This window comes from Meles meles, chromosome 7 (assembly GCF_922984935.1).
Source record: "Meles meles chromosome 7, mMelMel3.1 paternal haplotype, whole genome shotgun sequence".
NCBI classification, from domain to species: Eukaryota; Metazoa; Chordata; class Mammalia; order Carnivora; family Mustelidae; genus Meles; species Meles meles.
In genome coordinates, this window is record NC_060072.1 from 144,093,238 (window position 1) to 144,105,635 (window position 12,398).

The window sequence follows — 12,398 nt, forward strand, 5'->3', positions numbered from 1 at the left end:
GAGATGAGCACCATGGCAGTCAGCCAAGGGGTTTGAAGAAGGAGGCATTCCCAGGAGTGAGGGACCGCGGGAAGAGTCCCTGGAGATTGTACAAGCCAGTTTCCTTTTGCTTCTTGAGAAAAGAGACCTGGAAAAAGTAATTCGTCCAGATACATAGATCCATTAGGAGCGTGGCTCCCCCATGAAGAGTCAACACGATGCCTTCTTGATAAACCGCAGCTCTTACCGAACTTTTACCGGGAACAGGCTGGCCTGACTTCGGCAGATGGTGTCGCAAAGCTTGACTTTGTGAGACAGAATGGTGGTAACTGGCATTCTGCAGGGAAAGCTGCTTACCATGGAAGACTTTTTTTTTTTTTAAAGATTTTATTTTATTTATTTGACAGAGAGAGAGATCACAAGTAGGCAGAGAGGCAGGCAGAGAGAGAGGAGGAAGCAGGCTCCCCGCTGAGCAGAGAGCCCGACGCGGGGCTCGATCCCAGGATCATGAGATCATGAGACCCTGAGATCATGACCTGAGCCGAAGGCAGCGGCTTAATCCACTGAGCCACCCAGGCGCCCCACCATGCAAGACTCTTTAACGCAGAGCTATTTCTGGGAGAACCGACCTTCCCCTTGCCACATGTAAATGACTTTGCAGAAATAATAGTATCTTGGGGGGTACACCTTTGTTAAATATCTCTTGATGAAGAACTGCTTTATCTTTCTCAGCAGCCCAGACAAAAGTCTTTTCATCAAGCAGCGGATCTCCGAGGGCAGTGCTCGGCCCAGCGGCGTCCGCAGCACCTGGAAACTTGCTAGAAGACAGAGGAATGAGGCAGTTCTCTGGATCTGTGGGTCAGAGACTCGGGGGTGGGGCCCAGCAGCCCGAGTTTTGACAGGCCCTCCAGCTGATTCTTTGCCTTCAGTTTTGAGAACCGTTGAGGCAGTGGACACCATTCTAGGTAGTGAGCACCCCGTCGAGTACGGGTTACCCTCCCGCCATGAGGCTCACCCACTCATAATGTAGGAGGCCCTGCTTTCACTTCCCTGGGGACCTCGGCCTCCTTGGGCTTGAAGCACCTTGGTCACTGCTGGTGGGAACTGTGACTTTTTTTTTTTTTTTAAACCAAAGACCGCATTTTACATCAATCTTTGGACAAAAGCTTTGCATGCATCCTGAGGTCAGCCGTGACAACTAGAGCATCATAATCACAGACTTACAAAAAGGGAGCACGATCCTTGTAGGGTGTGTTTGGTGGGATTTGGGCCCTAAGTGGGGGTGGTGTAGACGAGATGATGCTTACTTCCCTGTGACGTGGTGGCGGGAGTGGACAGCGCACCAGGCTCCCTTCCCGTTGCCTCGCTTCTTCGGGAGGCTCGCATCCGTGGGATCGCAGGTGGCGTGGGTCGTGAGGCTTAGATGTGTTCCCGCATTTGGCCCCTCATCTCACCTCTGGGGCTCCTTGTGAAGGAAGCCTCAGAGGTCTGTTAGCATTTATGGCTGAGTGTGGTAGACACGGCATTGCTGATGATGGAGAAAAAGAAAAAAACGCTTTAATGGTCAGTAGGAGGGGAGTGGCAAATAAATTACCGTATTCATATTATAATAAAAATTGTGCAACCATTGCAAGTCGTGTTTTCAAGGAATTTTAATGATGTGAGGGAAGTGCTGTCTTTGTGATGGTAAATGAAACGTGAATTAAAATTCTCAATTCTAGGTGAACTGAAACCCTGCAGAAAAGCTGTCGGGGACGAACTCTCCACATAAGGCTAATTATTCCCGGGTGTTAGAATGATAAGTGATTTTCATGTGCTCCTTTATCATTTCATTTTTCTAGACTTCTGCAGCGTGCGTATACCTTTTATGGGAAGGAAGCCAGTAAACATGGTTGAGAAAGTGCAAGTGTAACGTGACATTCGCTAAAATAAAACCATTTTGCAGTCTCCTCTTTAAACAAGGGTCTTGTCACTTGTCCTTATAGAATAACGTAAGGGTTAACTTTGCCACTCATTGATGTGGCTTTCTTTTTGATATTTATGATGTTACCCTTGAGTTCTATTTAAAATGATTGATTTGGTGCATTTAAATTGATGTCTTACTTTATAGGCCCTGATTCCCTTTTTACGGTGTCTGGCTGGGGGCAAGGGCAGAGAGCTGAATCCCCGAGAAGTCATAAAAACTTGAGCAAACTTTTCCCCCTTCAATAAGTATTCTATAAGCCATTGATACATGACTCATTTCTTCATAATTGCATTCATGGACTTTTCTCTTTCCTTCCCAGAAAAACTTGAAGCCTGATTACATTTTTTGAGCTGGACTGATTTTCCCGAATTTATAGATGAATGAAAACAGGAAGCGATTTTAGTGTGACGCGCATGCTTTAGGATGTTGGATCTTTTCTTCTTTGAAATTATAGCGACGCAAAACTGCAGCACATTCCGTAAAAACCGGCTTCATCGGAGCGTTTGCTGTGAAATGTTTGTGGGATATCACGGGGAAGCCGTTAAGTCTCTTTTTGAAGTTTCCTAGGTTTTAAAATTCCTGGGTTCTCTTTTAATGAGCTTGCTGTTGTTAAATTAAAACTTTCAAGAGAGCCAAGGATTGATGGTTATTGAAATCATCTTTCATGTTAGCTGCATTTCAAAGGCCCTGTAGCCACATGTGGCTGGTGGTTACTGTATTGGACCCTGGAGGTCTAGAAAGTTCGACCGGACCTTGTTGGCTTAAAGATAATTCAAAATAGGTAAAAACCCCTAATAATTTCTGGTTAGCGCTAGAATACTATCTAGTGAGTGTTCTTCCCCACCCATTTTCTTCCTAACAAGACTTTTGCTTGGCTTATGCTAAAATTACTTAACCGTCTCTGAATTTTTTTTTCCCAAATGGTAGGAGGAGGTGGAGAAGAATTAACAGGGGAGGATGCTTATTCTGTTGCATTTCTTTCAGATAAACAGGTAATCTGAATGCGGAAAAAACCGTTGACACTGAAAAAAAGCTCTGATAGATTCCTAGAACTTTAGATTTGAAAAGGGCCCTGGATTGCATCTAATCAAGCTTTCATGAGAGGTTTGAAGGAACAGAGAGGTCAAGTCATTTGCCTGGGTCACGCAGCTAGATCGCAGCCTTGCTACTCTCCAAGTTGCTGTAATTGTGTTGTTCAACAACTTTAGAGAGAAGAGGAGCCAATTAGAGTGGGATTAACTTTACACAGGATCCCAAGTGTATTGTAAAAAACAGGAAGTTACCCTTAAAAAACCCAGCTTTGTGAGCTTTCTTTTCATGTCTTTTAAAAAAACAAAGGTACTTTCATTAATAGAAAGCTTTACCTTTGGTCTTGAACCTAATATATATTTTAAGAACCAAAATGAAATATGCCTCTTTTTAAAAATAGCCTTTTTTGGGGTCGGGGTTGGCGGCAGGAAAAGATTTTCTTTTCAAAATCCCGTTTTCATTTTGTAGGACTTTGGGGTTGGTTTTAACCAGTGAGCTCTGCTGCCCCCACAAAGTCCCCTGGAAGTTCGTTTCTGTGGAGCGGTTTGTCGTCCTCCTGTTTGACGTGGTTCCTGTGGCCGTGTTTATTTCCACAGGCATGGCCTGGGCTCCAGACGCTGTGGAGACCGAGCTGTGGAAAGGGATTTAGTCTAGGAAGCTGCCTCCAAGCTGTGAAGAGATTGCGTCTTGTTAATGTCGGGGAACCCCTGGGTCGTTTGTACCACGTCCCCTGAATTGGCCTTGTGAAGGACGCCGTGTACTTGTTTCCTTCTCTCCCCAGACCTTCGTCCGCAGGGTCCCGTTTCAGTCCTGTCCCTGTCTGTCCGTCTGTCTGGGGTACGGCTGCCTGGAACAGGTTGCATCATGGCACTCCCGCAGTGAAGTCCTGCGGTGTCTGCTCTTGCCTGCAGAGTGGAACGCAGGCTTGGGGGCCTCATTTGGGCAAACCAGCCTCCTGGCCTTGGGGTTCAGCCTCGGGTCTGATCCGCTAGCACTTCCTGTGGTCCTGCCTGCCCCCGCCCATCCTCGTGGTGATCACGGCTCCTGCGTCTTGCTTCCCTCTGCCTCTCTGTGTCTCTAGTGTCCCTGTCCCTGACCAGCTTATAAAGGGTCAGTGCGTGCGCCCGGTGCCCCGTGGGGATGCCCTCCGTTCTGGACTGTCTGATACTCCGTTGGCTCCCAGGGTCCCCCCCCTCCTGTGGTCGTTCAGCTGTTTGTCCTTTGGCCCTCGCAGGTCTCGGTGATCTCCCCGACAGAGCCCCGCAGACATCTGGGAGGGAGGCAGTGTTTCCCAGAGGGTGCAGCAGCTTCCTCTGGATGCCGCCGTTACTGGTGGGCGTGGTGTCCCCCCATCCCTCTCCTGCCTGGTCAGCTGCATGCCGCCCTGCGGGGAGGGGACCTCCGGAACCGTGGCTGCCACACATCCCAGTGTCTGCGTGGCAACAGGAGTGCCCTTAGGAGAATGCAGTTCTGCCTGTCATCACGTGCGCGATTTTAGCAAACGGATGGCGCTGCGGTAAAATTAGCCAGCCCCAGTGTGCGAAGTGCTGGGGTTGCCAATGCCCTCTGTTTTAAAGCATCTTGGAACCCGTGTATCTGCTCCATGCATTCCTTTACTTATTTCTTAAAAAACTATTTAAAGAAAAACACACCAGTTTTCGTTTAGGTTGAGGTCGTTCCTGTGTGCACCCAGTTTCTTTGCACCGTCGGTCTTAGACGCTGCTGGAGGGCGGGGTAGGACTGTCCTGCCTTGCTTTCTTGGCCCCAGGCAGGGCTCGGGTGAGCCTGGGGTATCTCCCAATCCTTGATGGGACTTTTAAACCCCAGAAGCCGTTTCAGCCTTTTAACCAGTGCCCTCCTGTTTCCTGGGACAGCCTCGACTGCTCCTGTATCCCTGGTCCTGACTTCTCGTCCTCAGATCACACAGCCTCACTTTTGCTTCAGAAAGCAGGATAAGCACCTGTGCTCAGAGGCGGTGCAGTGAGTCAAAGATGGTCTCCCAACTGGTTACATTTACCTGATAACCTGTCATTTCATTTTCTGATTCGTGTACTTTTCTTCGTACCTGCAGGAGGCTTAGGTCACTCCTGGGAGAACCAGTCTCGACATTTCCATGGTTCCTATTCGGAAGTAGGTATTTTCTTTCTTTGTATTTTGATGGACAAACGGCTTCGTATCCCTCCCCCGCCCCCACAGCGTCTGGTGTAGTATTTTATGAACACGTGGGTAGTAACTTGGTGCTGGGTTAAGTTCCCGCACCAGGTACCCGGGACCTCACCCGTCTTCTCCTGCGAGAGTTTTCTGCCTTTTTCCTGCCGTGGCGCAGGTGACTCACACCCTTTTATGAACCTTTAATTTTGACCTGACCTCAAAATAATTTTTCAGGAAAGTCAACTGAATAGCACCCAAAGGGGTGTGTGCATGCATATGTGTGAGTGTGTGTGCGTGTGTGCGTGCGTGCACGTGTGTGGTGGCTTGAAAAGGAGTGGTGTTCTTTTTTTTTTTTTTTTTTTTTTTTAAGGAGTGGTGTTCTTAAAAGGTATTTTCCTTATGTGGGTGACAAATACTCTGTTTATAGGTGTAGAGGTTCTGTGCCTTCCTCTATCCTTGCTCTTTTGCTGATTCAAACTTCCATCTACGTGTGCAACACAAGCAGATGTTGAACGAGGGAAAGATTTAAAAGCCCCGCGTGGCTGTGTCGAACCACCGGCTTTGACCGTGGCCGACCCTTGAGAGCGGCGTGCCCGGCTGTTTCGTGAGCTGGAACGAAGATGAACTGAATTGTAGGTTCCGTGAGAAGCACCTGTAATTTTACCTGTTTTTCCACCTCGTGCTAGCAGAATGCAAGCGAAGACTAGCCAGACTGTGCTCGGAGAAGTCTGACTGGTCAGAAAGCACCTTGGCAAACGTTGAGCGCTTGCCTGGGTCTGGTCGCGTATTGTTTGGGACACACGCGAGCCGTGTCCCCCGGGTGTGGGTATTTCTGTTACCGGCGTTACCCGGCATCCTGCGTGTTAGGATGACCCGGTAGCAGATCTGAAGGGATGCTGTTATTTTGGTGGGGAGGGACTTGAAAAACAAAAGAATATAATCAAGGTTCTCTGATTTTTTTTTTCCTTTGTTGGTTGCTCCTAGGTAATTCTTGCTGAGGGATGCGTTAAGGGAGGAGGACCCTTACTCACCAGGCATGGAGGGCAGCTTGTCCGCGTCCGGTGTGCAGGAACCCACCTCCTCACCCCTGCAGAAACAGCAAAGCTCAGCGAGCGGTAATGGAGGTCTCGATTCAGGTGGGACGTTGTTTTCTGGATTTCTCTCTCTGACGTGCTGATTCAGTGACCTGTATCTTCGTGAAAATGTTCAGGCATCCGTGAGGCGAACATTTCCAGATCTCTCAGCTGCCTGTTCCTAGCATCTGCTGTCATAGTTAGAAGCCTCGAGTAGCTTGAAAGTTACGCAAAGTTCAGCCCCAAATGAGTATTTCCTGTACTAGGCCGAGGGGTGGGTCACAGTGAGGTGACAGATCGCTTCAGCATCTCAGTGGCGAACACAGTAAATACTTTTATGTCATTTTCGCCAGTCGGGACGCACCGTCTTTCTCTTACGGGTCCTGAACCAATGGTGACGTTATCTGGCTCCCAAGACACAGCTGTCCCTTTTGCTCAGAATCTCTTGGCCAGAATGACTCTTGTGTTTGCACCGGAGCAAGGGAAGTGGGAACGTCATACTTGTCTCCCAAGTGCTTTGAGGGACAGGACAGCGGGATCCGGCCAGGCACCGATGCCACCGCCTCCCCTCCTCTCTGAAACCTTGAACCTGTCTTTCGGAGAAGTGCCTGATGGGAAAGAAATTTAGGTCACGTGAGTCTGTGGTCAAGTTTTTCCTCCGTTCAAGGAATCTAACACCTAAGCAGCCTTAGATCGAATGTTAGTATTTCGTCAGTGAGTTAATTCACGCATCTTTTTCTAAATACTTACACAAGAGTCCGTTTTAAAAAGACACTTCTTAAAAGCAAAAAAAAAAAAAAAATAAAAAGACACTTCTTTTTTTTTTTTTTTTTTTTAAAGATTGCTCTATTTGCATCACAGCAAATTCAATCAGCCCAGGTTATCTGTCTGGATCATGAATATTTGCTCTGGTGAATTCGTGTAAAAAACTGTTGATCCTTAACTCATTGGGAGATTTGACCCTTACCTGGAGAAATCACGATGTTTGCCTTTTTATTCGGATGAGTGCTGTCAAGGGCAGCGTTACAGATGGCTCGGTATCGTTGGATTTATTGTGTTAACTCAAATTTCTATCTTTATCTGCAAAAAAAATCTGGAAAGCCCTTAAGTGATTGTCTAAATATGTAGAAGGGTGTTCGTGTCTGCTTCAGAATCAGCCCCGTTTCCCCACCCGCCCCACTGGGATTTTTCTGTATGGAAGCTGGAGTGAGGAAGCTTCTAGAAGCAGAGCTGAGACATGTCCCCCAGTGGAAGTGTGGAAATTCTCTGCTGAGGAAACTCGGTCCCATAGGCGGAAGGTTCACCCTACTCTTATTTAAGTACAAATACGCTTTTTTTTTTTTAAAGAAAAAACTGTCTTACGTTTGCTGCGTGAGATTACATTTCCACTTTTGGTTTCCCGGGCTCTCACCGTGCCTTCACGGAATGGTCCTGTGTCTGGGACTGCCTCGTTTTCAAAGGTGTGTTTTCGAGCCTGTTGAAAAACCTAAGGTGTGTGGACTTCTCAGTTTCTTGCAGCGGTAATACCAGCTTATGCAGGTTTTGAAGCCCATTGGTAATATGGTGTCGGGAAATTTATTTGGGCTGCGTTTCCTCATGGGGGATCGCATGAATAGGGAAGCAGGAGATTTGTTCCGTCCCCGGCTGCACAGGGCTTGTGCCGAAGGCCCGTTGTGTGCTCACACTTCACGGTGGCCTCCTTGTTCACGCACGATAGCGGCCTGAGTCACACAAGACGGGAGGCTCTTTTCCGGAAATGGTAGTTCTGAAGGGCTCCAGAGTGTCTTAACACGTATAGACATGGGCCCAGGAGCCTTTTTCCCCCTTATGTGGCTGATCTGTCCTTCTCCGTGGAATTTCCACAAGCGGCTCTTTGTGGAAACTTTTAGATGAGCCCCAAAGAGCGGCTCCTCAAGGAGAAATAAATTTAGGGCGGGATCTAAACCTCTGTAGAGGGCAGAGGCTGACTGGCAGGAACCCAACGTCTTCTCAAACACTGTCTGGTAAACCCGACTCAAGTAGGAGTCCTCAGGAAGCTTATTTTCCCCTTCGAGCTGATAATATAGAAGACAGGTCCTGTTCTGGCATCGGTGGTGGGGGTGTCTGGTGGTGGGACCCACTGTGACACGATTGGGGCCGCGAGCATTTCGTGCAGGACCCACTCACCAGAAGAGCAGGAGAAGGCAAGCGCTGCTGGTTCTCCATGACCCCGAGTTCGAACTGTATGGCAGGCACTCTGCAAGTACTTTGTGTCTGTTGACTCAGTTTACCCTTCCATGACCCCTTGAAATCGCTGCTTGTATCATCCGCATGGTAAAGAGGGGAACCCCGGACGACATGGCGAAGTCCCTTGGCTCTTCGGTTGGGACCAGGGTTTCGTTTCTGGCGTCTGGAGGCCCGGGAGCAGGTGCTCTGCATACTGGGTCACACTTGCCCTTCCGTGGGGGCGAAGTCACCCAGGTGTGCCAAGCACTCCCCCTCCACGTGCAGACACGCACTTTCTGGGACGTGGGCATGACCCAGCTGTTTTCTTGTCCTTCGCTCCACTTGTCTGCTGTCCTCTCCCCACATGTGATGGGACACGGGCCGTCTCCCCCAGCAGGTGACTACGCGTAGGTGCCTGGAGCTCTTCTCGGCCCAGGTGACAGCGGCTGCTTGGACTTGGACTACCCTGAGCCGCTGCCCTTCCTTGTGCAGACGAGCTGTCCCTCTGACTTTCACAAAAGCTTCACGGGACAGCAGTGAGGTCCGAATCTGATTAACGGCTTTTTTTATTTCCCATTTTGCCTCTTTTCCTAATGAAAGCTCAAATCCTAGTTTGACTGGCATCTGAGTCCTATAAAGGAAACAGGCACCCCGGGAAACGACTCCTCCTCCCAGGGGCACGGAGGATGTGGCTGGGATGAGCGCAGACCCGCGAGCCCGAGGCCTCCCCGGCAGACAGGGCGGACGGCGTTGTCACCGGTGGGTGGAGGAGGCTGTGGACCGGGGCTGGCTTGCTGGAACTCTGGGCTTCTCCAGTTGCCGTGATAAAAGCAAGCCAAACAACTGCCGGCACGGTGATAAGTAGACTCCTTGACGTTATTTTTCCAGGCTGGCTGGATGTAATTTCCCCATGAAGATGGAGATAGAGTGGGGTCGCACGTTCAGACCCGGGGGGCCTCTGAGTGAAGAGAGTTATGCTGGGAACATGGGCTTCAGCAGTGTTTTCTTTTTCTTTGTTGTTGTTGTTAGGAATACATTAACTGGAGTCCCACAGATTTTTTTTTTTTTTTTTTAGAAGGAAAGGAGTTGACATTCTCATTAGAAAAATTCAGATTTCTGATTCTTGGTGCCAGGAACTGGTTCTGTTTGACTCTATTTGTGTTCCCTGTTAAAAACAAAACAAACAAAAGACCCCAAAGAATTCTCTTTAGAAAAATTACTGCCCACCCCTCTCCCTGCCCTCCCCCCAACTGGGTGACTGGGTGATTTTTATGTGTGTGTGTGTGTGTGTGTTTTCTGGAAAATCTCTGTGGCTGTCTGCATTGTCTAAGTGCAGGTGACTGTTCCCCGACTGAACGGCCACTAATGAGCGCGCCTGTTTTCTTTGAGAACGTGCAGTCTTCTTGGTCGCGTTTCATGGCCTGTTTTCATGACATCACAGGGAAAAACGCTTCTGACTGGTGCCTTGGCAGAGGAGGGAGCTTGTCAGAATTTCCCTGATAAAATGTTTATGGGTTGGCAAGGTTTATGAATCAGCTGTAAATATTTGCTCTGGGTTTATGAGACCTCCTCTCGTAAACAGGGTGCGTGTTTATCTGTTGCTCATTGAAACGTCTTCAGAGAACGGGCTGTTCTGGGAGCGTGTGCCTGGGGGACGTGCTGTGAGTCACAGGTCGGGGAAGGCCTTCTGGTGGGGGGCCCTGCGTGTTGTGTATGATTTTATCATTGAAAACTACCGGTGCTGGGCACACAGGCTTTGACTTTTAAAATCCCGTTCCAGCTTTGACTTCTAAGTATCTTCCTGGGACGGTAGAGTGTGGAACGGCTCTCTCCAAGGCAGCGTTCTTCCGAGCTCGCTGTGGAGTCCCTGGGGGGCCTTTCCGTCCCCTGGTGACTTGGGCGAGCACCCGAGTGAGCCTGGAAGCCGTCTGCAGCCTGCTCATCGCAGGAAGAGAAGCTTGGTTTGTAATGAGTTAAACTCCGGTGAGGACAGGGTTTTGGGGAGAATGCTGGTGGCCCTGATTGGAGTTGTCTGCAGCGTGGAGAACCGGGGCAAGCGGTTTTGAGGCTGAAGCAGAGAGATTGAAGCTATGGGCTCACCCGCAGGGATGATTCCAAGCGATGGGGTCCCAGGTCCTTCCAGGTGTGGTGCTGAAGCTCAGTGACGCTTTCTAGACCCAGGCGCTGGCTTCTTCGGGCCCTTCCTCCGGGGTGTGTCCGCAGGCAGATGCTTCTGCTGCGGGGGAAGCCATTACTCCCTACGATATCCCTTCCATTTCCCAGGAGCTGTTCATTCGCCCACAGCTCTCCCAGGACCACCTGCCTCCGAAGGCCCAGGCCCGAGTTTCATACACATGTCGTACCCCCAGTCTTGTCCTCCTGCCGAAGGCTCTGGGGGTTCTGCATACGCTGTTCTTTCTAAGCTTGGCTACTGCTTCCTGCCTTCCCCCGTCCCCTGCATCATCCTGCTGCCGGACTGGGGTCTGGAGTGCTCCCGTGCTCCGCAGCACGGGAGACAGAGAAGCTGGCCCTGAGTCTGCCCTGGGTTCGCCAGGAGGAGGAACGGGTAGTGGTGCCGGAAGGCCTGTGCCCCACTCTTGATGCAGGCAGAAGGGAGATACAGAGAGTCGTCTCGGGACAGCTCCAGCTTGAAACCGGACAGCCCGAGTGGGATTCTTGCCTCTGGGACTAGACAGTTGCGTGGTCCTGGTGACCAGCCCCCGTCCCCAGTCTCTTTGGGCTCCTGTCGTCTCTTCTGTGCAATGGGGATGGTAGTCGCCATCTGTCAGGGTTTTTGCAAGGATGAAAGGGGCTGATGCATGCAAAGCGGTTAGCAGCGAACTGACTTCCTGGTCCCGCGTAGGTCTTACAACACTGCTGTGACTGCGTGGTGGCTCTGTGGGGCTGGAAATGCGTGACCCTGGCTGGGGTGGGCAGGCCTGCAGGTGGCCTGGGCTGAGCGGGGGCCGGACAGGTAGGCTGTGGAGAAGTCACAGACTTCCTCTTCACCAGGCGCCCTGAGCAGATGAGATGTGTGCGGATGTTTCTGGCTAGTCCATCAGAAAGCAAAACTGGTAATCGATGCTTGCGGCCTTTTGGGGAAAGAGTTGTGGGTCGAGCCATTGGGCGACACCCGTAGGGGTTTTCCAGAAAGCCACTGCTTTCCCTGTAGGTTTGCCTCATGGTGTCTCCGCAACGTCTCTTGTTAGGTGGCCGCTGCGGGACCTGCTGACTTTTTTCAGGGAGCCTGTTTCCAATGGAAGGACCTTAGTCCCTGGATAAAGTGGAATGTTGGGACAAAAACAAGGGGGAAGGGTTTCTCTTCGGGTCACTTTTATTTTTCCTGCACATTGAATTATAAACCAGCTCATAGGGGGGTGACATCAAGGAGGCTAGTTCTGAGCAACTTTGATTTAGAAGACAAAATGTAACGTAACTGCTTTTAACCTAGCATTGTTTGGCTTTCCAAAATGATCTATCCATTTCTGAGACGATACAGAGTAGCACCAGAAAATTACTTTCCGTACTTACAATTGAAGAACGCATGGCTTTCTTTCCAAGAGCCTCCTGCAGCTGATGCCCTGGCTCGCGTGCCAGGATACACTTCTCCATTAATAATGGGACCAAGAGCGGTGTTTATTCTTGGCCCATGAAACAGGCTCTTGCTTGTAGAAGACACACAGCTTGAACATCAGCAGCCATTGCGTTCTCACAAGAAAAGGGAAACTAAACTTTGATGCTCTCACTTAAGCACATGTGTGGACAGCCCTATGCTCTATGTTCTTTGTGCTATGATAGCCTTGAGATAGGTTAAAGTCATGTTTACAGCTTATGCGTTCTTCCCGTTGGAACCCACGGCATGATATTTTTATCCATGCATTAAAATGAGTTAGTGGGTTCTTTTTGACTATACAGATTGTATCCTATGTACGGTCTTAAATGTTTTGAGAATTGCTTGATTGGCAGCCGGTTGGTTTCTGTCCCTAAGTTGCTAG

At 49.7% G+C, this 12,398-nt stretch overlaps 1 protein-coding gene across 9 annotated transcripts in view; it reads left to right on the forward strand.

Moving 5' to 3' along the window:
- The window catches only part of SFMBT2 (Scm like with four mbt domains 2), a 233,291-nt gene that overhangs the window by 16,467 nt on the left and 204,426 nt on the right, over positions 1 to 12,398 (forward strand). For 7 of the 9 annotated variants that reach the window (XM_046012380.1, XM_046012377.1, XM_046012376.1 and 4 more), the window contains exon 2: positions 6,110 to 6,261. In XM_046012380.1, coding sequence (XP_045868336.1) covers positions 6,162 to 6,261 — 100 coding nt within the window. In that variant the 5' untranslated portion in view covers positions 6,110 to 6,161. Of the gene's footprint in view, positions 1 to 5,552; positions 5,758 to 6,109; positions 6,262 to 12,398 lie in introns of all 9 variants that reach the window. The other 2 variants (XM_046012379.1, XM_046012381.1) reach the window with 1 other exon arrangement.